At 45.6% G+C, this 26,098-nt stretch overlaps 1 protein-coding gene across 7 annotated transcripts; it reads right to left on the bottom strand.

Moving 5' to 3' along the window:
- Positions 1-386: 386 nt before the first annotated feature.
- On the bottom strand, positions 387-24,994 carry MTHFSD (methenyltetrahydrofolate synthetase domain containing). 7 transcript variants are annotated; one of them, XM_019747135.2, is made up of 8 exons: positions 24,882-24,994; positions 21,107-21,210; positions 19,785-19,898; positions 16,486-16,599; positions 13,583-13,673; positions 7,293-7,405; positions 6,894-7,019; positions 387-3,068 (listed from the first exon to the last, which is right to left on the bottom strand). In XM_019747135.2, the coding sequence occupies exons 1-8, from the start codon at positions 24,895-24,897 to the stop codon at positions 2,568-2,570; spliced, it is 1,179 nt and encodes a 392-aa protein (XP_019602694.2). In that variant the 5' UTR covers positions 24,898-24,994; the 3' UTR covers positions 387-2,567. The 7 variants fall into 7 exon arrangements, with proteins under 7 accessions (XP_019602694.2, XP_019602693.2, XP_074170579.1 ...); XM_019747134.2 differs by lacking the exon at positions 19,785-19,898 and adding an exon at positions 19,639-19,752; XM_074314478.1 differs by having other exon boundaries at positions 24,855-24,912.
- Between the last annotated feature and the right edge of the window lie 1,104 nt (positions 24,995-26,098).

Below are 26,098 nucleotides of genomic sequence, written 5' to 3'. Positions count from 1 at the left end.
TTGGGGTACCGATATCTCAGGCATGTGGTCTTTAGTTTTTTTATACTAATCTATTTTCCAGAGATATAAAAATGATAAACTCATTCAGATTACCTGTGTATCAATATATCTGGATTATTCTGGCCGCCAGTGACAGAAGACCCAAGTGACCTGGCTTAACCATAGGGATCATTGTTGATTTGTATAACTCAACAGTCTAAGGCAGGTTGGTGTCAGGCACAGCTTGACAGGGCTGCGGGTGGTGTGATCTAGATCCAGTGGCCCCCTCTCTTGGCACTGATGGATGCATTCACATATTACGTTTTTCCTGGGTTGCTACGTATTTGCCAGGAGTTGTTCTCACAGCTGGGGCACAGCGGGGAGTGAAAGAGATAGGCACAGATTCCTTTCCTATTCTCCTGGAGTTCTGTTTTAACGGGGGCAAACCAACAATTAAAGAGTCAACAAAAACTAAACAAGAACATGCCACATACAGGAGGTATTTTGGAAAAAAAGAAAACCAACCAAACAAAAAAAAAAAAGAGTGAGGAGTTAAGAAGATCAGGTCGCTACTATGGATTGGGTGGTCAGTCAGCCTCTGACATCCCTGCCGCATGCACAGTGGCAAAATGAACGAATGTGCAGAGGAGGGTAGGTTGTTCAGGCCAAGAAAGAAGTAGCCCCGAGGTCCCAAGGCAAAATCCTGGTCTGTTTTGAGATATTTCTCCACTCCATTTTATTCATGACAACTTGGAAAAGGGGTCTGCATTTGATGAGCAAATCTAAATGTGAAAATGAATACAGAAACTTCATTTAAAGTGGAATTGGGAGGTTAGAAGAGAGAACTCGCATGCACGAGTCACTCATACCCTTCATCTTCCACTGGGCGTGATTCTACCGTGTTTCCCTGAAAATAAGACCTAGACGAACAATCAGCTCTAATGTTGATTTTGGTTAATCTTTGCTTTTGGAGCAAAAATTAATATAAGACCCGGTCTTATTTTACTATAATATAAGATTTGGTCTTATATAAAAGACCGGGTCTTATATTAATTTTTGCTCCAAAAGACGCATTAGAGCTGATTGTCCAGCTAGGTCTTATTTTGGGGGAAACAGGGTACTTTACTGCCTCAGCAGAAGAAAAGGTTCCTCCCTGCCCAGTAACAGCTCAGCCAATGAGCGACCATCATAACTTGGCCAATGAAAAGTCACTACACTTTGAACTCAGTTTCCTCCAATGGTCTCTGTTTACAACAGCCCCTCCCAAGTCCATAAAAGAGCATTCCTCTCCTTTGTTTCTGAGGACTTGCACATGGTTCACCATTAGACCACATGTCCTGAATTGCAATTCTTTGTTGTTCCCAAATTAGCCCATTTTGCTGGAAATATATCTATTTGTTTAAGGTCTAGGAGAGATCTTCTTTCCGAAGTCTCCACAGTATTTTCATTGTAAAACCAATGAGAAAAAGCTTTTTGAAAGAAAAACTGAGTGCCCTGAGAATATTTTTTGAAAGTCTGTGCAAGGCCTGCCCTCTTGAGGCATAATAGCGTGCTTAAAATACACCCAGTAAGAACCCCTGGTGAAAAAACAAAATTTCCAATGCATGTACATTTGAAAAAATAAAATCTCCACTTAAATGCTTATTTTGACTTTTTGCCCAGGATCAATTGCAAAAGCGCTTCTGTTCGGAAAGCATAGTTCAGCCAAAATCCAGCTTGTTTTTTAGGAACAAGGAACTGGAGGAAAAAAACCTGGAAAACATAAGGCACAGGGCAAATGTGAGTGTGTGTTTGCAGGACTTTGTCTGTGATGCAGGCCTGGATGACTCACTTTCCAAAGCCAGTATCTCCTACGAGACAGCGCTTCCTGCTGTGTTCAGGGGCAGCTGGCAAAGAGTAGAGAGCGAAGGGGTGTTCACCCAGAGGGAGGAATAAGGTTAGAAAGGTAAGGAGAGGACAGAGGTGAGACCACTGAACCAAAGGTTCATGTCGGGTCAGCTCTCCATCTCTGACACCAGGACTGAGTTGAGATAAGCAGTTTGCACCCAGGAGGTTGAACTACTTGAGTTCTGCGATTTGCATACAGTTTTCCCCTCTTAGTGCCAGGCCAAGGGTCCTGGGGCACAAGAGCATTTTCTGCTTAGTCCTACTGTGCTTCTGCCTGTGGTCCCTGCCAGGGCCTCTTCTGGAAGGATCCTCTTGTCCACTGTTTTTCAATTTCCTACTTCCCTCAAATCCAGACTCAGATTCTCCTAAATCACTGTCCCCACTTACTCCTACTTATTTATCGCTCACTTAGTCCCCTAAACCTTCTCAACTGCTATCTCTACAGAGAAACCAGCACAGATATAACATCCAGCAGGCTAAAGGACCACGGACTGAATACATTCCAGCCTCCTAAACGTGGGAAATGTGCTACTGGCTAATAGCTCCTACTCATCAGGACATCCCCAGGCAGTAACCGAAGGCGGAGACTTCCTAAAAAGAACTGAACTTTGTCAGAGCAGCTCATGCAGCAGCAGCTTTGTGGCGTCCTACTATGCAGGCATCTGAAGTTCCATGGAGACCGGAGTGGGACTCGTCACAGATCAGATGGTTGGGTAAGGGTCAGGATGCAGCTCTCCAGCACGGCTGCCCCCTGGGTCATTGGCTCTCTGCTGCCTGGCCAGTGCCACCTTCAAGGTGTTGGCACCCAGGCGCAAGCCCTGCAAGCAGGAGACGGCTTGCTGGGCTGAGGCTGAGTCCGGATAATGGAGGAAGGCCCTGTGCCGTGGTCCCTGCCAGGTAAGCCGCAGTGGGGCTGCGCCGAGTTCTCTGAGGGCTCTCTTTAGCTCACTCACTCGGGTATCCCAGGGGAGGTTCCCAACATAAACAGTGTCAGAAGTCACATCCTCCCCTTGCACGGAACCTGACTCCCGCGGGGCTGGGTCCCAGGGTCTTCTGACAGCGCCCGGGGGAGCTGTCTGCTGGCTGCGGGTTTCCAGAAGGCGCCGGTGCTCATCCTGAAGGGTGACATCTTTCCCAGCCTGCTGTTCTCGGGAGCGAAGACTTCTGAGTATTGGGATTTTCCCCATCATCTCATAGCTGATCTGAAAAAATAAAGCAGTTCCAGCTATTCTCCGAGTGTCCAAAGGGACTACAACTTGGTCATGAGGGAGGAGAAATCAAAGTCACACAGAGGCCTCGGCCACACACGCTCTTGGCAGCAGTCTCTGTGTGCCATGTGCACCAATGGATTAGATGTGAATGGTCCCACCTGACCCTCTGTAATGTGAGTCCCTGAGTGTCTTACTCAGTAGCTTTGAACCCCCTTGCCAACATGCCATGGCAGCTGGCAAGAACGGACAGCTTTCTCTACTTTTCTAGAGTCCCAGGAAGCAGAAAACCGACGGCCTCCTACACAGAGTAGCAGCTAAGGTCACTATGATGAGGGTTACAGGGTCACAAATGGCAACTCCCCTGCTGGCTTCCCAGGAAAACGGGGGGTTTCTGCCTCCATACCTGGCCCCTCCCCCCAGCCTATGCCTTTGTGGGGTATGAGGTCTTTAATAAGCCACATGGATCTCCTCTTCCTCCTCTCCACTGAAGGACCATGTCTCAGAAACCAACCCTTTCAAGGTGTCACCGAAAACGCAGACACAAGGCAAGAACACCACCTTTGAAAACAGTTCTAGCAATGAGTCTCAAATAATAAATACTACACAAAATGTTAAGTCTCAACGACTAGGACTTCTATCCAAAGGACATCTTTGGCTTTTTGGCCTAACCAAGCAACAAATATTTCCTGAAACCTGCAACAAAGGAGGCTCTCAACTGTGGAGCCCTCCAGAACAGGCTGGAATTGGCTGGATCCAGCCTGCAATGTGGACTGCTGGCGCTGTCCTGCTGGGGCAGTGGCACTGGGAAGGCCTGTGCCACAGGTCAGGCTGAGCGTGGACAGCTGAGCCTGGGGCAGAACTCGTTTCATATTGTCAGAAGAATCAGGAGGCAGAAAAGGAACAGAATAACACTCTTTAGCTCTTTTTGACAGTCCTCATTCTGTAACCATGCTCTCTGTCTTTCTTTTGGGCATGAAGCTTATGAACAATCACCGTTACAAACAGGCAAACAGTGGTCCGGACACAGGGCTTCCCACAGACATGGGGACATGAAGACAGGTCAGCACACAAGGTAGGCAGGTACGATTTTTCTACAAAAATAAATAGTTTGACTAGCATCCCTGTTCTCGTTATATTCAGAATCTCATGTAACTTAGAACATGGTTCTTATCCTCGGCAGGGTGTCAGGGACCTTTCTAGAGAAGCCGGGCGTTCCTCCCTAGGACTCCCCAACACTTCTGTGTACAATTTCCCAGTGTCTGTTCATGGACATCCAAACCACAAGAAGCACACAGGCCCCAGGTTAAAAATCAATGAATTAGAGTAAGATTTAAAGAAATACAAACACCTAAGAACAGTCAAGTGCCTGCTCACAAACCTAAAGGCTCTTAATCGTCATTAATTTAATACTTGGATCTCTCTCCCAGTGCTAAGGACACAATACTCTCCACCCCAGCAAAGCCTTTCTGTGGGTCAGAGCCCTCTCCAACCGGATGTTACCCTTGCTCCCTGGCATGGCTGCTTCTGCAGGTGGCACTCGTCCACTCTGGTCCTCAGAATGGCGCAGATCCTCAGCTGCCATAGAAAGACTGCGCAAAGAAAGACTGGCTCCTTCTAATGTTGCTCATTGTTCAGACACAAAGAACAAAAGAATCCTGTCTACACCATGGAGATATCCACAAGATGCGGCTACTCTTCTAATCAAGAGGAATTTTTCACCTACCTGTTCCTCTGCAATTCTTTTGAATTGATTCATCCGAAGGTGACTAAACTCACAGAGACCAGGACCCTATGGGCTCTGGGTCCCCCCAAAAATCCCACAGATGACCTAAGTCCAGCCAACCCGACTCCTTCCCATGCCCCCACTCTGCCTTCTTCTTAAGAGTTCAGGTTCTTGTGTGCTTTCAGAATATTTAAAAACCGAATTAAAATGGTCATAATTTGATTCTGAGAGACTTCTTAAGTTACTAAATCTGGTATTGAGGAAGGATGACCACATTGAAAACTGCAATGACGATCAGAGACAAAGTTTGACTATACTGACGTAGAAGGACTAATGTTACTCCCCTCCAAGCAGCAGCTGCGGGAACCAGCGGGCCTCACTGCCTAGTAAATACCGCACTTCCGCTGGTGCCCACTCCGGAGCTGTCTCGGCCAGGTGACCACCCCTGAAGTGCTGTAACTCCCATGTGTTTTTTGCCCAATGGAACCACAGAGCTCTCTCATGAAGACATTAAGTGTTCTCAGGAAACCTGACCCACGGGGCAAGGCTCCACACTTAGGCAGAAGAAATCTACTTTAACACATGTCATATGAAGCAAAAATACGTCCTTCTGCACACATCACAGGGCTGGCGCACGTCTCAATTGTAATCAGCTGAAGAATAATGAAAATGTTTTAACCGCACATTATAAACTAAGTGAACGTCTACAGCACTGCTGCACTGGCACATGGAAAGGGATCTTTAGAAATGGAAATGCACAAACACGTGGCTTTTCTGCAGAACTGCTTGTTTCCAGAGCAATATGTTTACTGGGTACGGAATGACAGACTAACAGCAGTGCAATCGTCCATACTCCCTCGCAAGTTCTAGATGGAAAAAATCTCCCGACTATGAGGTGGCTTTTGCCAGCTGTTTGCCATCCCTGGACTCTGAAGAACAGCTCGGGTTGACTGCTGTCCCACAGCTGACAGAAAGGGCTCTGTGAGCCAAATGGATGGGCTGGATGTCATACTCGGGATAGGTCCACAGCAGTGCTTCTGTTTTTCCTGGCTGACAATTAGGAACATTTGTTACATTTTGTTAACTTGCCATGTGAACTAAAAGATTTTGCTTGTTAATCAAACATACGAAAAAAAAATATTTCCACCCCTCTGTAACTAAAAAAACAGTATAAAGGAAATTTAATTTTCTTTTATATGCCACAATCACGCTTCAATGGAGCATACAAATGTCAGTCACTTATAAATATGTATTCTTTTTAAGTGATTAAATTAAAAACCTGTCTCCTAGAAATACACGCTAAGTCCAACACAAATCAGAAATCTGACTCTCAAGGCATCTGTTGCCAAACCCAAACGAAGAGATTCGGGTTCTAATGTTACCTCAGCCACACATTGGTTTTACAATTTTGGATAAGTTGTTTTCTTTCTGGCTCTCACTTTACTTGACCAGAGATAAGGAGACTGGGATGGGTGATCTTTAAGCAGCTGCTGGCAAAGATAAACAGAAACACCAGGAGTATTTCTGATATGAAATACAACTTCCACCAAAAATTAGTTCTCTTACATGAGACTAATGCTTATTCATTGATGCAAATGCTTTGAGGTCCCTCCAAATGCCCAAGGTGAAACAACTCTACAGAGTAAGCACACTCAGGGGAAGAGTGCAAAACCAGGAAATGTGTTGTCTTCCCCAGATGTCATTCATGCCTTGAAGCATCCATTGGCCTTCCAACCGCAGTATCTCTTAAGCATAATGTTATCAACCCACTGGCAAATAGATTCAAGGCATTAGCCCTCCAAGTGGATTTGCTTGTTTCCTACAGCTGGCTATCCTGTAGAGGAGACCTTGAACCTGGCTGCTTATCAGAATCCCACAGGTTTGCAAAGTAGATTCGCAGGCCCACGCCTGGAGATAGCGATTCAGGAGCTGAATTGTTCAAAAGCTCAGGGTAACGCTAACGTACAGCCACACCAGGCCTGGGTACCGCTGCCATGCCAGAGCACACAGTAAAAGAGGAGATGCCTCTGAGCCACGGCCCAGAGCTGACCACGGAACCCCGTGGCTGCCCTCAGGGCCATGTGGTGACCCACCTTGGACCACGTGATTCCTCTTGGCTTTGGGCGCTCACAGCCCGTGGTGATGACTCTCGTAGGAGTGAGAATATAGTCCACTGTGAGGTCGTGATCCTCAAGGAGCGCTTCAGGTATGTGGACGACCTGGTCAAACAGAAGTAGGTAAAGGAGCTGACGGGGACTACGGCTCTAGTCGTGTCCACTGCACTGCTCAGTGTGAGCACGGAGCTCACGAAACCGACTGTGGATGAGGCCTAGCTACCACATTCCTCGATACCACCACTCACGGCATGGCATGGACTGACAGCAGAGACTAGTCTGCCTGCCCCTCTCCCTCTCTCCCCACCTCGCTCCCTCCCTCCCTCCCTCCCCTAACTCTCTTCGAGGAGTGTGGTTCAGCTGGGCCACAAGGAGCACCTGGCAGTCGTGGACGATGGTCACCACTGGCGTCGCCTGGCTGACTGCTCCCATCGACACCATCATGGCATATTCAAGGTCAGCATAACCTTCTCCCTTCCCGATTCTCCAGCCTAAGAGACAATGCAGAGGATCGGTATCTCTGTAGGGTCTGGGGAGTCATTCACGAGTAAATTTTTCATTATGTCACAATGAAAGGACAAACTTGGATCCAACATCTCTGGTCCGTCCATAGAAACTTCCCTCGTGACCCCACCGGAAATGGAGTCAAAGAGGAATAAGTAACAACACTGAACATGTACAGTGGTTAACACACAACGAAGTGAACGTCGAAACTTTTTAAACATAACTACAAAAGGAAACTGAGCGTGCACTTAAGTGAGCTTTATGTTAGCAGAACTACACTTAAAAGCAACACAAGGGGCCGGCCTGGTGGCTCAGGCGGTTGGAGCTCTGTGCTCCTAACTCCGAAGGCTGCCGGTTTGATTCCCACATGGGCCAGTGGGCTCTCAACCACAAGGTTGCCAGTTCAACTCCTCGAGTCCCGCAAGGGATGGTGGGCAGCACCCCCTGCAACTAAGATTGAACACGGCACCTTGAGCTGAGCTGCCTCCCGGATGGCTCAGTTGGTTGGAGCACGTCCTCTCAACCACAAGGTTGCCGGTTCGACTCCCACAAGGGATGGTGGGCTGCGCCCCCTGCAACTAACAATGGCAACTGGACCTGGAGCTGAGCTGCGCCCTCTATAACTAAAACTGAAAGGACAACAACTTGAAGCTGAATGGCACCCTCCACAACTAAGATTGAAAGAACAACAACTTGACTTGGAAAAAAGTCCTGGAAGTACACACTGTTCCCCAATAAAGTCCTGTTCCCCTTCCCCAATTAAAAAAAAAAAAAAAAAGCAACACAAGAGGAGTTCTTGAAAAGACTAAGAACAACTTTCAACTAAAGGCAAAATCTTTTTCATCTATTTCACTTAAAGGGAAAATAAAAACTCTAAAATCAGGGATACGTGATTTGAGACGGCATAGCCTTGTCTTGTAAAAAGCCCTGAACAGCTACCCAATTCACCCCTACAGTTCTCAAACGAAGGATGATTTAAGCAGTACTAGTACAATTTTTGCAAATTCATAAATGATGGCACAACAACAAGGGATTATTATCTGAAACTAAGCAGGAGAAAAGAATGCAGCAAGACAGTAAACATTAAAATGCCTTCTGGCTCCCCAAATGAGTCTGGACATTCCTCTCGGTAGGAAGCCCATGACAGTGCAGAAACTTTGACTTCAATTTCACGTTAGCTTTACCACCAAGAGTTGAAGCATCATTGCTCATGCATATTTCTAAAATTCAGATCTAATCATGTTATTATTTTTTTTTTTTTACAATTAAAAGCCTTCAACTGTGCACGCAAAGAGATAAGTGAAAGACAATTCAACAGAAAAACAGCAAAGGATATGAACAGTCCACAGAAAGAGACAGGCAGATAAACAGCAAACGTATGAGAAATGTTCAACTTCACTCATAACTAAATGCAAATCCAAAGGTTAATGAAATACCACTGTTCACTATGAGACAGGTATAAAAATGAAAGTTGCATAGTTATTAACAAGCGAGTGGGGAGAGAGGCCAGACATACGCTGCTGGGGATATGAGGTGGGCAACCTTGTGGTGGGTCATCTAGCGATATCCATCAGGGTTTAGAATCCGCCCTTTGGTTCAGCAATTCCTCTCCTAGGAAGGATCCCATGGATAGTCCCCAAAGGCACACCTAGACCATATGACAAGACGACACCTCATTCTAGTGTTACCTGTAAGGGAAAAACCAAAACCAAACCCTGGAGATAACTTAAATGTCTCTCAGTCAGGGCTTTTCAATAGGAGGAGGCCGACCCATCGGCGCTGAGGGGCAAAGACCTTGGAGACACATCATCCATGGCACAGGGTACTGTAAATGCTGTCCCTCCCGTGAAAACACACACAGGATGAACACACACCCCACACACAAAGGACATAGGATACCTCTATCTCACGCGGTGCTGGTATTCATACACCAACACAAGGAACCGCTAACAGTGGGAATTTGGGGAAAGGAGGAAGGAAAGTGCACACATGATGCTTTCTGTGCCATTCAAAGTTTCCAAATGTATGCACGGTGATTCTGTTGTTTTAATCAGGGGGCTATCTGGATGGTGACATTTACATGCATCTTCTTCTTCATGCATCCTGAGCTAAAAAGGAAAACTCCTGACGATCTTTTGAAAGGAGAAATCTTTACTAATTTCCCACTGACAGAAGAGTATAGCCCAAATCCTGTCACCCGGCCTCAAGGCCTTGGGAAAGCTGGCCCCAAGCCCCAAAGGGTCCTACTATATGAACATGCCACTCCTGCTCCCTCTCCTGCTCCACCTGCCTCAAAAACACCTGGCATGCAAGAGCTAACCCTGAGGTCACTTCTGAGATGATGCCCTGCTCAAGGTCCCTCCTCTGACCCCCACCGATGTCTGTCCTAACTTCCATTTCTAAGACCAAGCACATCGTATTGTAGTTCAGCTATTGAGTCTGCTCCTCCCATTCACTGTGGGCTCAAGGCGGAGACCACCATGCTGGCCTGGCTGCTGGTCCATGGTAGGCACACAGGAAATGTGTGCTGATGTGCGCCCATCCCTGATGACACAGGTACAGCATCTGTAATTGGGCACAAAGAAAGCAAAGAATAGAGAACTACAACGTCTCACATACTAGCTCAAAGGGAGACCTGGGAAGAGAGAGAACTTTAAGGTGAAAATATTAAAGACCAGCATTAAAAAAAAAAAAACAAACCCACAACACTCAAGGTTTGGAACAAAGGATTTAGAGCATCTCTTACTAACACTTTACTGGGAATCTCTCCTGAAGGAAGAACTTGGCTTTGGCCAATTACTTTTCAAAGAGAGCTCTGGGGATGAGTGTGTCAGGACAGTCTCTCCTTTTTTTCTCTTGGAAGGATGAGAGGAGAGAGAACGCTTTCCTAGTGGGGGCCCCAAATCACACTGTACAAGCACAGGTCTGCAATGGGGTGATCCCACCTGGAACCACTGAACCCACTGAAGAATAAGCAGGTTGTTTGCAAAGAGCATCAAACTAGGTCTGGGGCAGAGGAGATCCAAGATGGTGGAGTAGATAAACACTGCACCTGCTTCGTTCCATGAACACATTAGAATTACAACTAAATTGTAGAACAATCAAACTGGAGAACCATCTGAAGTCTGGCTGAACATAAGTTTTATAGCTAACGATATAAAGAAGCCACGTCGAGACTGGTAAGAGGGGCAGAGATGCAAGATGGTTTGGCCCCAAACCTCCCTGTGGCAGGTGAGAACCAGGAGGGTATCCTGGCCAGGGAGGTTCCCCCCAGAGAAGCAAGAAACACCAGCCTCATATTGGTCTCCCCAGCCTGGAGTACTGGTGCCCAGAAGAGCCCCCACAACATTTGGCTGTGAAAAACCGTGGGTATTTCAACAATCCAGGTGGGATGGAGGCTGCGGGAAACCAGATGTCCTTGTAAAGAAACCACGCATAGACCCACCAGCCTCCCACAGGCCAAATCTGAATCTGATTGGCCTGGTGAGCTCCGCAGCTTTGCTCTGCTGACTCACTGAGACCCCACCCAACTTCCCCAGTGAGGAAGGCACTTTCTCGTTGGAGCAGTCAGCCCCGCCCACACTGCACTCTTTCTAGGAAACTATCAGGGTCCAAATGCTCCAGGCCCGCGGTGACTTGCCTTGGTGTGTTCTGAGACTTCTGAGTAGCTCCAGGCCCAGCACTGACACCAAACCAGAATTTACATTAACCTGGTAACCACAACTCTTCCCACTCTAGTGACTCCCTGAGACCCTGCCTCACCTAACTTGCATACCGAACAAGGCTTTATCAGCTGCTGAACCTTAAGGGAACCAGTAGGTGGCAGCAGGCCTCAGGGTGTCCTGGATTTTTATAGAGTTAACCCAGGCCCATTACTGGTGGCAGCTGTCCTTGGTTCACAATGTGACCTCTCCCACACGCCTCCAGGTTTAGCACAGGCAATGAACAACCATGGATCACTTTGCAGCTCCTACCAGGTAGTCCCTGGCTGGTCACAGGCAGTAGGTGACCTGGGCCTGCACCACAGCCCTTCCCAAGAGGCCCCAGAACCAACATACTTGGGGGGTGGCTTCAGACCACACAGAGCACTGCCCAATTAACCCCACAAGCAGCACACACAAAGAGCACTCTCAACAGGTACCAGAGCCCACCAGTACTACAAAGAATGTTCAAGCGACTTCTTTACGATGAAAAGAAAAAAAAAAAAGAATAATTAAATGGAAATAGCTAAAAATCTATCAACAATTACTTTCAATGTAAGATTAAATGCTTCAATCAAAAGACATACGAGGGCTGAATGGAAAACAAAACCCTAATATATGTTGCCTACAAGAAACACACTTCAGATTGAAAGACATACAGACGGATAGCAAAGGGATGGAAAAAAATATTTCATGAAAATGGAAACAAACAAACAAAAAAACCAGAAAACCCCCAAAAGCTGGGGAACAATACTTATACCTGACAAAATAGATTTTAAAACAAAGGCTATAACAAGAGATAAAGAAGGAGCTAGTAATCCCACTTCTGGATAATTATCTGAAGAAACCCAAAGTGCTACTTCGAGGGGCTGTGTGCATCCATTCGTTCATTGCAGCGTTGTTTACAATCGCCAAGATGTGGAGGCAGCCTGGGTGTCTGTTGATGGAAGGATGAATAAAGAGTAGGTGGTACATATATAAGTATACAATGGAATATTGCTCGGCAATGGAAGGGAATGTTCTTGCCATCTGTGGCAGCTTGGATAGACCTGGAGGGAATTGTGCTGAGTGGAGTGTGAGACAGAGAAAGACAGATGCAATGTGCTTTCACTTTTGTGTGGACTCTAAAGAACAAAATAAACAAACAAAAAGAAACTCACAGATACAGAGAAATTTTGATGGTTGCCAGATAGGCGGGGAGTGGAAGATAAGTAAAAAAGGGGAAAGGATTAAGTACAAATTGGTTGTTACACAGTAGTTTTAGGGATGTAGGGTATAGCATAAGGAATATAGTCAATAACATTGCAGTAACTATGTATGGTGTCAGATGGGTACAAGATTTGTTGGGGTGATAGATGGGAGGGGGTTGGGGGCAGAGTGCAAAAGGTGAGGGAGGGGATTAAGAAGTACAAATTGGTAGTTACAATATAGTCATGGAGATATAAAGTAAAGCACAGGGAATATAGTCAATGATATGGTAATATCTATGTATAGTGCTGGGTGGGTACTAGACTAGTCAGGGGAAGATCATTTCTTAAATTATGTAAATGTCTAACCACTATGCTGTACATCTGAAATGAACATAAAATAACATCGAATATCAAATGTAATTGAAAAAATTACAAAAGAGGGGGAAAAAGGTGAAAGGGAGTAAGAGGTTCAAATTTCCAGGTATAAAACAAATCAGTCACGGGGACGTAACATACAGCATAGGGAATATAGTCAATAATATTGTGATACAGTGTGTACAGTGTCAGATGGTTGCTGGACTTAACATGGTGATCACTTCTTTAGGTATATAAATGTTGAATAACTATGGTGTACGCCTGAAATTAATATAATATTATATGTTAACTATATTTTAATAAAAATCTTTTAAAAATATTTTTTAAAAAAAGCTGGGCTTGGGGCAGAGCAATGCAGAGGGGGATGAGGTACCCTGGAAACCACAGGGTGGCTTGGCAGAGTGCAGACCCTGTGCTGCTTACCTGCCTGTATGGCGAAGCCCCAGGCCTTGCAGGCAGGCTCAGGGCACCCCATGTTGTCAGGGAGACTGCCGCTTCATGACAAAAACAAGGCTTAGAACCTAATGTTTCCCACATACTGGAGGCTGTCCAAAACCAACTATTTACTGACACTCTGCAAATAAATTCAGCTCCAGTTCCAGTCAACTTAAGAACAGAGGGACAATCTTTCACCAAGTGAAGAGAGATTATCTCACTTTATTTTTCCCATTGAGAAGAGTGAAAATGTACTGTAAAGGTGTCGAGTGGGGCCAGGAGTGGGAGGGGCGGGGTTAACTCTTGGAAACGAACAATAGATGCAGCGGTTTCCGAGGCCACGCCTGTGCCCAGAAAGCTGAAATCACTTACTGTCACCTTCTGCAAGACAAGCAGAGAGCTGGTGGAACAGCAAACTGCATGGTAAGTGGTCACATCCGAGAATTCCTGTTTGTAATCTTACCTTTTTCAGAAACGGCAACAGATCCCACCACAACCAAGTCCACGAGGACCCTGGCGTCCAAGCCCACGGGAGTGCTGTAGTTCCTCACGCCCTGCAGACAGACATGCGGACCTGAAAGCTTCTCCAGGCTGCCCCACCTCCTAATACATAGGCGATGAGCAGTCAGGGTCTGAATCAACGTCCTGCGAGAAGCCAATGCATGCAGAGCCCCACGGCAAACACAAGGCGTTGCAGAAATGGTATTTCAGGAAAAACATTTTAGGATAATTTCCCACCATTTCTTCCCCAGGAAAGATGCCAGGAGGAACTGACAGCACAGATGGATAGGATATCAATTTCATAATATTTAGCAGATCATTTTTTCCATGACACAGAAGAGCATGGAGATTACAACATAGGCTCAAAGGAATCCCACAGAACTGGGTCCAGATGCCTCTCTGCCCTGTGACCTCAGCAGTAGGAAGCTATGTAAACTTTCAATTTCTTCATCTTTAAGATAGGGACACCACCCCTGGCCTCATCAGACTGGTGTTGGAATGAAACGAGATCACGGAGGTAAAGCATTTGGCACATAAGACATGGTGTGACATATTTATTCAGTATGAAAGTCTGGAGGCCACTATCTTCATGTATAGCACATTCACTTCTGAAATATTACCTATTCAGCCAAACGCACCAAAAGTACACCCGTGTCTGCTAACTAATGGAGGCCCATATTTAACAAACAGGAAGGCCGATATGTCATGATTCTGACAATAAGGGCTACAGGTAAATCTAAGGAACCAGACTGGGACACTGTATGGAGCGGTACCCAGCAGAAGCGTATCACTGGGTGTGGTATTGACCCCTGTCCACAAATATATGACAAGTCACTTATGGGATCCGTACATGTGATTAGTCTGGGGCCTCCTAACAGTCAAACCAGTCATCAGCCCATGGTGCCCCACTGTGGGGCACCTATCTTTTCTTAATCTCTCAGTGACCACGGAGGTAGGCATCTCATGTCCATGGCCCTTGTCCCCAACTCTGTTTTAAGGGGCTCAGTGCCTGGCAGCCTTGGTGAGCAGACAGCTGGGTGGAGTCTCATGTGTTGTAACTGTGTGTGTCACACTTCCTCTTTCCTCACGCAGTCAGCCTCACCTGCTAAGTGTGGCCAGACACAGCGTGAGCAAGCAGGAGTCTCCTGATGCTCCAAAGTCATGTTCAAATCAACAGAAAGTCACTGATGGGTAGAAGGACTTATCATGCGATTAAGACACCTTTCTGTCTGCACACAGGGGTGGTTACCAGAATACTCCTAAGTCAGAGTAAATATAATACAAAGACAAATGATGACAGACACAGGTGGCTGGGGCGTGATGGTGGCAGTGAGGGACAAATTCAGAGACTTATCTGCCAGGAAGTTAAGGCTGTATCAGAGGCTCCACGGTATATATGCACCGTGGCAGTATTTCTGCCATAAGCTTTGGCAACCAAAATAAAAATTGCACTAAAATTTGCATTTGCAGTTGATGTGGCCTTAAGAGTCTCTCTCCACTTTCCCATTTTTCCTATGCCATAAAGTAAATGAAAATCTTTTTGAGGTTCATGACTCTGGCTCTCTGATGGTGATCCAGTATCTCATGTCATAAAAAAGCCCAAACTTTGCCGTTGAATCCTTATTAAAGTTGTCATGAGAACCGGTCTAGCTTTACCGTGGGCCCGGCCATACTTTCAGGAATGCACATGTGGGACCAGCCAGTGCTGGTGTTTCACGGGGAACTCCTGGCAATAAGCAGAGTGGTGGTCACCTTTCAGGGGGAAGGGGGATGCTGTTACAGGTGGCACAGACCACTATACCAGCAGCACAGCTACATCTGACCTGGGCCTCAATCCCAGGAAAAGGACTGCTGTTACTGCATGAACCTATGGCTTCTAACTGGTCACATTCCCTGTCGGCTTCAAGAAACGTGGGATCAATGCCTGCCAACTGCAGAGGATCACAGCGTTCGCAGTTTTGAGCAGTGACCCCAGAACCAATGCTGTCTCCTGTTTTTCTATTTTTATTTTCTCTTTGCTCTTTTGTTCTACACATATTGTAACATTTTACTTTATAAGTATTTTTTGTAAGCCACATTCAATTCTATTTTTGGAATAAAACAGGTTATCAATAAATAACAATAAAGCATTCAATTCTTATACATTAGACTTAAGTGGAAAATCCCTTAAAAAAAGGAGTATCTCAATGCCCTATTTTTTATTCCAGCAGATTAGGAGTCAAATGACCAGTCTACTCTAGGAGTCTGAAAAGTCACCAAATGCTATTTCTTGATCTGTAAACTACAAGACAAAGTCCATTATAGTGCACCCTGATGTAATATTTGCACACTTTGGTTTTACTATATCACACACACACACACACACACACATACACACACACACACACACACACACACACACACACACACACACACCAGCAATCATTAATTTAGAACTGATGAGGCAATTCCTAATTGAACATATTTTGGAAATTCCATGCTGTGTACCCTATTGCTCTGGTGGCATTTGAGAAAACGCTATAGAGCACGAAACAACGAAACAGGTTAACACTAGAGGGTGCCAGAGTACCAGATAATTTGTTTTTCCTTTCTTTCTTTCTTTTTTTTTCCTTTGTTACCAGAATTTGTAATTTGCCAGCTTGGTGCAAAATAGAAACCAAGTTACAGAAATGGAATCCATGTATTCATAGTTTTTCTACTTGGCTCCCTTAATGACAGGATTGCTGAATACTTTAACATCTCTGTTCATTTGACTTTGTTAAAAATACATTTTAAACTTTGTGGTGTATTTTATGCAATTCTAACTTCAGAAGCTGCGGCTGAGCAGTTTCTTTCCTTAGTGGGTGACTTGTTCCTCGCACTTACCTGAGAGGTGGCACATTTTCTCAGGATGTCTTTAGTTGCCCCAGGGGGTGGTGTGATCCTATTAAACAAGCCTGTTCTCAGTCGTGGTGTTGGAACCAACAACGTTTTTTTGCTCTTTTAAAAGAAAGACAACAAATTACAAAATGAAACAGGAACTTTCTTGCGTATGTTTTTAACATTTCAGGGACAGAAGCAAGTTACTATTATCTGCATTTTTTTTTTTGGTGTGTGCCAAGGAAATTACTTGTTTGCAAACAAGTAAATAATGCCTGGAGATCAATTTTTCTTAGAGCCACTATCTTAACCCAGCCATGGATGAAGAGGCAGGACATTTGTTAAACTCACTAATTCTACTTTACTTGCCACTGAAAATTGTTACAGGCAAAAAAATGACAACACAAATCCAACGGTCTGTTCTCATAAAACTTCCAAACGTAACTTTCCCGTGCCCCCTGTTCTCGGCGTTAAATACTACACAGTTACTGCTATAATTTGAAACTGGTATAGCATAGCCACATTAAAGACGTAATTCCATCAAATATTTACATCTAGTTTGCTGTTCAATAAGTCACCGTCTAAGAGATCAGCACTTGATATAATCAATATTTTATGCTGACCTGTGTCAACACCCCTTTCCTCTATGTAGTTCTCAGATTGGGAGTGCCACACGGCTTCTCCCCGTGCAGAGGACACAGGGCTTCTCAAACTGGGGGCTCTGGGCACTTGTTAGAAACGATCAGAAGCTCTGGGGGCAGGCCCAGCAATCTGCTTTAACAAGCCCACTGGGTCAAACAGGAGAACCACTGCTCAAAGCATCTCCGTAGCTCATGCAGGGGCAGGCCGTGAGGCAATCATAAAATGTGTAAAATCCTTTGTGTAAAAAGTAGTATATTTTAGTTTTTGTGCAGAAGATGACAGCGTGAGACCAACAAAAGGTCTATAAAATCACAGTTTGGCTTAATTAAATAAAGGTTTTTCAACCACAAGGGAAGAGTATTTCAACACAAGTAATGACCACATACTATTTTCCTTTGGAGTGTTCAAGAGTTTGGGGTTCATTTCATTTGCAGTCTCCAGATGACTCTGGCTTACTGCAGACTATGCTGGTTACTCCGTTTTCCAGAAGCTGCTCCCGCCCAGCTCTGTGGATCTCAACCCTAGTTGTACGTTAGCATTCTCTGGGGAGCTTTAAGACTTACCAAGGTCCAGATGTAGTCAGATCTTCTGTTTCAGAACCTGACATCGGCTACTGATTGTCTTCAAAGCTCCCCAGAGGTTACTACCATTAGCCAGCATTGGTCAATGCTGCCTAGGCCAGTGGTTCTCAGGCATCATCAGCTGTTCTTTAAAAACAGACTCCAGAAACCGATTCAAGGCCTGGGGTTGAGCCTGGGAAGCGGTGCATCCCTAAGCACAGGCCACTGTGTCCCCAGGTGTGGTCTGTGGCAGTGGATATCACCATCCCTGCTTGCACTCAGGTAGGGCTAGGGAACCTGCACTTTACCTGCTTCCTAGGTGATTCTTAACCTACTAACATTTCTAGAAACCACTGATGAGCCTCTAGACCTACAGCACAGGGACCACAGGCGTCACTGCATCTTTTTTACCACTACGTCTATGACTGGCCTAGAGCCTGGAATACAGTTGGGCTGTTTAGGCCCCCAAATAAATGAAAGTGAGGACTCAGTCAATCTCTCCTGCCACCTGACTGTACTCGTCTCACAGGATGCCTTGGCTGAGGTCTAAAATCTCTGACACGTTCATGGCCTTTGATGCTGTGCTCTTGAGGAGCTGACAGGTAAGAATACCCTGAACCTCACACATGTAGAGAGCTGCCTCTGGTCACACTGTGGAATAACTGCCCACTGTGTGTGCTTCACTGCTGCTGCTATTATTGCCTCTAGTTCATCAAAGTGATCTATTGACTGGGAAAATAAGGCTGGCAAAAAAGAATGCTTGTGGAGGAGCCTAAACCAGACGCCCCTGTTGGGGTTGCACCGCACACAGAAGACAGAATGGTCTTCTACACAAGATAGCTGGAAGAACCAGAGTGGAATCCCTGTACCCCTCCTGGTTCCCTGTAAAATTACTTTCTGGTATTCACTCCACCACACAGGATGAACGACGCCCTGCATAACCCAGGCTTCTCAGGAGTTGTGGGAGAACAGGGTCACCACACTAAGCGCGGTCGCATGAGGCAGAACTCCAAAGAGGCTGCACTGCGACATTTAGCACCTGTTCACATTATCAGCAGTGATCTGTTTCAGCAAAAGAACATCACTCATTACGTGAAATTAGTGCTGTTATTTGAATGTTATTGCTTTAATACTTTTCCTTGTATTTAATTTATATGCTTACTTTGGTTTTATGGTTGCCTAAGAGCTACGAGCATTCAAATTTATGCCAAATGTTATGTTTGTACTTATTGAATTATAATAAATTAATTTAAAGCAAACTTGGGGACATTTTTTTTCTTCAAAAGGGCCCTCTATATTTAAGAAACACTGTTCTAATGTATATATTTTTGGAACTCAATGTATCAGATTTCTTATTCACGGGTTATCAAGTTTCAAAGAATTGTAATATTACAAATATGGCAGGAGAAAATAAACATATTGTAATCTTTCTCTTCTGACGAAGGACATCAGAATTGAGAATGCTTCCATGTCATCGTTTTGAATGTCCTTTATCTTTAAATTTAGAAACATTCAGGACTTCTGACTGACTGCTAAACAACTGAAAGACTTCTGAGCTGTTCCTGGAAAAGACAACTCCAGGGCACGTTCTGCGTGGGCAGGAGTCAGAAGTATCATCCTTCTAAATACAGGATTGCATGCGTTTACTGAAAATAAGACCTACCCGGACAATCAGCTCTAATGCGTCTTTTGGAGCAAAAATTAATATAAGACCCGGTATTATATTATATTATATTATATTATATTATATTATATTATATTATATTATATTATATATTATACCTCGTCTTATATTATAGTTAAATAAGATCGGGTCTTATATTAATTTTTGCTCCAAAAGACTCATTAGAGTTGATTATCTGGCTAGGTCTTATTTTGGGGGAAACACGGTACCAGCCACCTGGAGACTGCCTTCCTGTCAGTAGCCAGGACTCCAGCTCAGGGAAATGGGATTTACCTGTAGTGCCAACAGCCGAACGCCTTCCAGTGGTTTATCGGGGTCCACTTTAACTTCCTGCATTCTGGAAAAAACTTCTAGGTCTTTGATGTTTTGGCAAGCCAGATAAGAGCCCTGGTTAGGCAAACAGACAGAGTTGCACTTACGTTGAGGATGAGGAAGCGAGCATTTTTCTGGGGAGCATCAGGGTTGACTTTAATGGTTCTGGCCATTTTGAATGCCTGAAGGCGTGGGAAATGCTCAGCAGCACGAGAAGCTCCCTGTTTTTAAATGCAATTGCGTGTTACTCAGAGGACAATTGCAGTCTGACAGCAGTTTGCTCCAGCATCCCACGCAGACAGGCAGAAGCGCTAATTCTGAGACAAGATTTAAGAGTCACCCAATGAAACATCTGAGAAAGCAGTCAGGGTAGAAAGCTAGCCTAGCCCCACTTTATTACTGAAATAAAATATACACCCCAAAAAGTATACAAATCATGAGTACAGCTTGATGAATTTTCAGATAATGAACTACCACCTAAATCAAGACAGAGCATGTAAATCAAGGTTAGAGCACTAACACAGAACTCCCATCCCTCTCCTAGTTAATTCGCTTTTTAAAGATCATTACTGATTCTGTTCATCTTTCACCTTTTCCCTGAACTTCATGTACACTTCTCTTGCTGGAGTAACAAGCACTAAAACAAACCCACGTAGCAACAAAAACCATCCAAAAGAAGTTTTTCAAAGGGACAGGATGGCCTCGGAACCAGCTCGGCTAAGGACGAGAGAAGGGCTGGAGCTTGCTTCTTAGAAGCCAGGTTGGAAAGAGAAAGCCCAGCCAAATGAGGTGGGGGTGTGGGGGTGATACCAAGTAAACAGGCCACATCCTTCAGGCCTGACAGAGCAATGATTTTGAAAAAGCGCTTTCTCTTTCTCTTTGAAAACATGCATTCCAAAGATTATGAGTCGTGTGTTGCCTCTGTCAAGCAGACTTTTTTCTACGAATACTATTATAAACAGGTATCTTTGTTTTCTATTCTGAATATTTGGGAAACTGGCGAGGCCTTCCTCTTTCCAAAGGTGCTAGCTGTAGGGTTTCTTTCTCAGAGTACAGCGCCCTCACTGCCCTTAGGGAGCCAATTTTGTGAAAAGGGACAACAATAAAGTGTTTCCAGCCAGGATAAACATTTCACTCTGCATCAGATGGTAAACAGTAGACTGAGCACCACCTCATGGCAAGATACAACCAACCAACCCATGCTGCACAGAAAAGCAAAAGGCCCTGAGAGTCAAGGTTAGGTAACATGATGAGAGATGTCTCGAAACACAAAAACATCTCGGCCTGGTGGTTTGGACTTCACACCACCACTCACTGTTCACTGAATTTGAATCCACCATGATGACGCAGGACGGTAACTGTATTACTAATGTCATTCATTTAGGAATATCCTGTTTTCCTGTTCACTGCTCCAAGAATGCTTCAGTACCTTGAAGTTGGGAATCCTGTGATGAACAGGTCGGGGAAAGTCAGCTAAATTTTGTGATTCCATGTAGTCCCAAATCTGCTCACGAATGTCCTGTTTGGAAACACCTATCGCAAGAAAGGGTGTGATTGATTAATACAGCAGAAAGAAATTCCACAGTGTGTGCATTCCGGGTCCTACTGCACGCTTGCTCCAGCTATACCCTCCACCCAGGCTAGACCAGGGTCTACAGCTTCTGATCTCTACATCAGAAAATCAGGGTTAGGGATAAGTTTCGCATTCATGACAAATCGCTCAAGTCCTACAATAGTTCAACATAACCCAAGTGTTTAATTAACCCAGTTCTGCTAACCTGTAGCAGAACAAAATGCAACCCAAACCATGTAACCCAGCCTTCCTAGAGTCCTCACTTAGAGATGTGAGTTCTGCCCAGTTAAGGCACTGTCATTTAACACTCTCTGTAGTCTTGAGATGGCTATGATTAGTTTATTTTTGCTGGAAATCTAGTAAGCTTCCTTAACCTTAAGTGATTTATAAACCAGCTATTATTTTGGATTACCAACTACCACCCCTTTGCTACCACACGTTGCTAGTGTGGGAATCTTTTATTCTATATCCAACTTTGGAGATGCAATTTTAGGCAACAAATACATTTTACTTGATTGGGACAGCCCAAGCAGAATTTGCACAAATGATGTGCTCCTCTTGGAGTGGAGAAATATCAAAAGTAGTTTCCAGTGATGTAGGGAAAAAAACATAAAACCAGCACATTCATAGAGATACATTTTAAAATAGTCACCGAATTTTTGCTTCTGTTGGTCCAAAAGGATATCCTTGCACAGAAGTTTGTTTCAAATCACTTTGATAGCTACTAGTTGGTTTCTTTTCGTAACAATTTATTATAAGGCCAGCATCGTAAATTACGAAGCAAGGAATTTCATAGGCGGTAATCTCATGCACAAGTATACTCTCACTACCATCAACCTGGAAGGAGATTCTGTGCCCAGATGTAATTCCCAGTGACGTGCTGTCACCTGCCTTATGCCATCTAAAGGCCTCTGCAGGGACACACACACACACACACACACACACACACACACACATTGTGCATCAGGGACATGCGCCTCTGACACTGGTGTGAAAAGTTGACCTCTTCCTCTCAGAGAACTGAGATGGCGTTCCCATCACTATACATACCCAGGCTGTGAAGGTGAGGTTCTACACACAGTGTGTGTGGCTGGGGGAACTCTCATCACCCAGGCAGGAAGGAGGGACAGGCTTAACCTCTCAGGTCCTCAGTCTCCCTTAAAGGAGTGGAGGCTGCTCAAAAGTAACAGAAGGGCCAAGAGATCTGGGAGTCACCTGGATGGGTGTTGGCACAGGGCTGGAAGCCTGTCTCATTCTAAATTGTGTGGCTTTGAATTGGGAATAAATTACATTCTAAAAGCTTAATTTTTCGTAAATGGATTTTTAAAACATCCTAAGGGAGCTATTAGGTTGGTGCAAAAGTAACTGCGGTTTTTGCAATTATTTTTAACCTTTTAAACTGCAATTACTTTTGCACCAATCTAATATAATGAAGAGCCTCTTTCCTCACTGTTTGCTAGGAACTAGGTCCCTGCCCCCAAAGGCAATCAGTGCACCTGTGTCTTCTCATGAATTTTCCCCAGGTATCTCAGGCTTCACACTGGAGACACTTTCAGTCTCACCCTCATTTTCTTTGCCTAAGGAAGTGCGCTATCCATACAGCTGCACTCACTGCTCTGTCCTTTGCTGTTGTTTTTACTTCCTAAATGCAGATTAGTCCATATGATATGTAAAAATACCCTCATCTTTCCATGTAGTTGCATAGCATTCCACTATACAGACAGGTCAAAATTTACTCAAGCAGTCGCCTACGGATGGGCAATAGGTGCTTTCCAACCTTTTGTTTGTTACTGATGAATGCTTTTACAATCCCACCCATCTTATAACAATTTGTTAAATGTGTAGCTCTAAGGTGTAAGGGCCACAGCTAAAGGCTTCCACTGCTGATGCCCTCAGGACAGACCTAAATCCTCTTGGCAGAGTGTGCATACAAGGCTTTAACAGCCAGACCTGAGCCTCTTGGAGCCCACTGCAAACACTGGTGGTGCCTTTGGACCCTAGCTGTGCTTTGAACCACCCCAGAAATCAAAAATACTTAAAAAAAAAAACCAAAAAACAACAACACCAGGTGTGCTTAGGGAACACACATCTCTAAGATGCAGGCCAAGATAATACTGCTGTCAGCCTGAGAAGGGCCAGGCAAGATGTTTCCAGCACTAGGCTTGTTTTTTCCTGCTGGGAGCTCTGCACTTCTGGTCTCTTCTGGAAAAGTCTGCTCAGCATTCCGTCCCTCCCACAAAACCTTACTCTTCAAGGTCCAGCTTTGGCACCACCTCCAGGGAGTCTCCCTGCCATTCTGCTCCAGTGTCCTGTGGATCCCTCTGTCACTGGGTGTGAAATGAGCTGCAAAGCCCTGCTGTCTACTGCAGCTTCATCTCCCATCGTTCCTCACTTAGAATTCAAAGAGTGGCTCAACCACTGTTGGTCCCTGGCCCCACACACCTGCCCATTTCTCTCTCTCTCTCTCCCTCCCCCGCCCCCCTCCCAGGTCCAGCTGAGACACTGGACCTGGGACTAACTGAGATGCCACCTCCCTCAGAAAGCATCCTCTGAGTGCTCAGTCACAGACAGATGTTCTTTCTTTAGGAACTCAGAACACCCTCACCATTTGTTTGCTTAACTTTTTCAAACAGAAACAATTACGCTGACATAACTATGATAAGGCTATTTACACTTATAACTTTCACGAACAACCCAGAGGTCTTACCATATCACCAACACTGTGCAGGATACTGTGTGGGACACAAAAAATGTAGAAATTGGGGCCCTTGCCCTGGAGAGTCCATCACAAACATTTGAGTGACTCCCATTTAGAAAGCAATGGGCTAATTGGGAGAGGGAGAGAATAAAAGGGCAGGTCCTTGCCCTCAGAAAGTTATGAAAACATAGGAAACGATTAGGATAATAAAAGACAACATATATTAATGTGTGAAATGCCTAAACCCTATTCTGTAATTCTGGGTCAGGTCAACTGGGGTGTCCCTCTTCTACCATTAGCCTGACGCTCAGTCCCGGCACTCCACAGGCACCTCCAAAGGTCTTTTTTGTCATTCCGCTGTATTAGCAGCATCTGTTTACTGTGCAATTTACATTCTGCACGTGTATTGAGGGCAGGAATGGATTTATTCATGGTTGTGGAACCTGGTTTTGACAGACCCTGGCACACCATGAGTTCTAGTGTTATCTTTGCCAGGCAATCCTGTAATCAGTCACCAAAGTCCAGGGACGCTGGGGCAGGACTCCCCAGTGCCTGGTACATCGGAGACCTCAGAACGCATTACTTAAGAGGACAGTGATTAAGCGCCCCAGCGTGTAGGTTACATTGGTGTCCAGTGCTGCCCCTGCCAGCAGCTGTGAACTGTAAAATGCGGAGGATAGTGAGGGCAGATCTCAGGGAAACAGTTGTGATGACTGGTAGGGGGGCCCACGGACACCACCACCTGCCCAGCCGGTAGCCCTCCTTCCTTTTCTCCCATTTTCTTTATTCCACCGACGACCGGGTCCCGCATCTGGGTCCGAGCCTGCGGCGGGTTCGACCCGGAGCCCCGCCACAGCACTCCGCGTCCCCCCGCCCACCCCCACCGTCTCTCCCGCCGTCCCTCACCCGCCGGTCTTCCTAGCTGTCCCTTACCCGCCCTCGACTCCATCGCGACGCCGTCAGTACGCGACACCACCTGGATCGGGGGCGGTGCCGAGTGACATCACCCGCGCGCGCTCTCCCCGCGCCTGCGCCCTGGCCGCTATCGGGGACAGTGGCGTGGCGGTGAAAGTGTGGTGGGACCCGGCCAGGCACGCATGCGCGTGCAACTGCGTGGGCCGGGTGAAGTTGGATGCGTGGGGGGAGATCGCGCGGCTCAGTGCCCGTGCTTTGTTCATGGAGCACGTCAGCAATGAAAGTTTGCTTGGACGGACGTTTGCCGAGTTCTGGGGCTACCGAGGTGAACAAGCCCCTGGCCTCTCGGGTCCCACTGCCAATTTCAACACGCCCTACCTCTTCTCTGGTCCCCAGAAGCCGCCTCCTCCGGGAAGCCGACTTTGATTGCTCCTCCAAGACGCAATTCCTCTCCTCTGATTCAAATCGGGCTCAGCTGGGGCATCTGTTTAAAATGTCAGGCTGCTGGAGTGTGATTCACTGGGTTTGGGGTCGGGCCCAGCTCAGCTCCTGGTTGAGTCTTATGCGGCTGGAGGCCACACTTTGGGCCCACACGCCTTAGGTTTTACCATGGCCTCTGGATCGCCTGGAGACCGAAAGAACGTGAAGGCCTGAGTTTGCTCGTCTACATCATTCATTTGTTCTCTCATTCATTCAATACATAGGATGGGTCAATCCAAGGGTCACTGGAAGAGATGGAGCTGAATAGACAACCAAGTCTATGGCTTTCCCCTGCTCCAGTCTAGCGGGAGCGATAACAAGGAGGGTGACTGGCCGTGACTTCACGCATTAGGAAGAAAACCCTTTCCCCCTAAACGAGGGGGTAACCAAGCCACTAGTAACCACTCCCTGGGAGTGACTGCATACCCATAAGCATCGTGCCTACCACATCATAAGCACTCAAGAAGTGGTAGCTACTTTTCAAAATTATATATCCAATACTTCACACAATCCTTACAACAAACTTGGGAAATAAATAAAGCATTTTAATACCTACTTTCTATATACGGAAAATGAGTTTCCAGGTGTTCCAGTGACTTATTCAAGGTCTCACAGAACTGATCTTATGCCATTTGCTTTCATTAGATAGAACATAATTAATGACAGTAATAAACAACACTACTAATGTGCCAGACTCCAGGCTAAGTGCCTTAGAGGTCATATCTAAATATGATCCCCACAACACCCCTAGATGG

This window comes from Rhinolophus sinicus, linkage group LG11 (genome assembly GCF_036562045.2).
Source record: "Rhinolophus sinicus isolate RSC01 linkage group LG11, ASM3656204v1, whole genome shotgun sequence".
Classification (NCBI taxonomy): Eukaryota; Metazoa; Chordata; class Mammalia; order Chiroptera; family Rhinolophidae; genus Rhinolophus; species Rhinolophus sinicus.
The sequence above is the reverse complement of the archived record's forward strand: the minus strand, read 5'-3'. Positions and strand labels throughout refer to the sequence as shown.

Bases quoted from the DNA above. Each gene is read 5' to 3' on its own strand.
- MTHFSD (XM_074314478.1), bottom strand. From the start codon at position 24,897: ATGGAGTCGAGGGCGGGTAAGGGACAGCTAGGAAGACCGGCGG. The intron at 16,600-19,784 runs GTAAGTGCAACT...TTCTTTTAAAAG, and splicing joins CTCGCTTCCTCATCCTCAAC to AGCAAAAAAACGTTGTTGGT. The intron at 3,069-6,893 runs GTGGGTCACCAC...TTATTTTTTCAG, and splicing joins GAGGAATCACGTGGTCCAAG to ATCAGCTATGAGATGATGGG.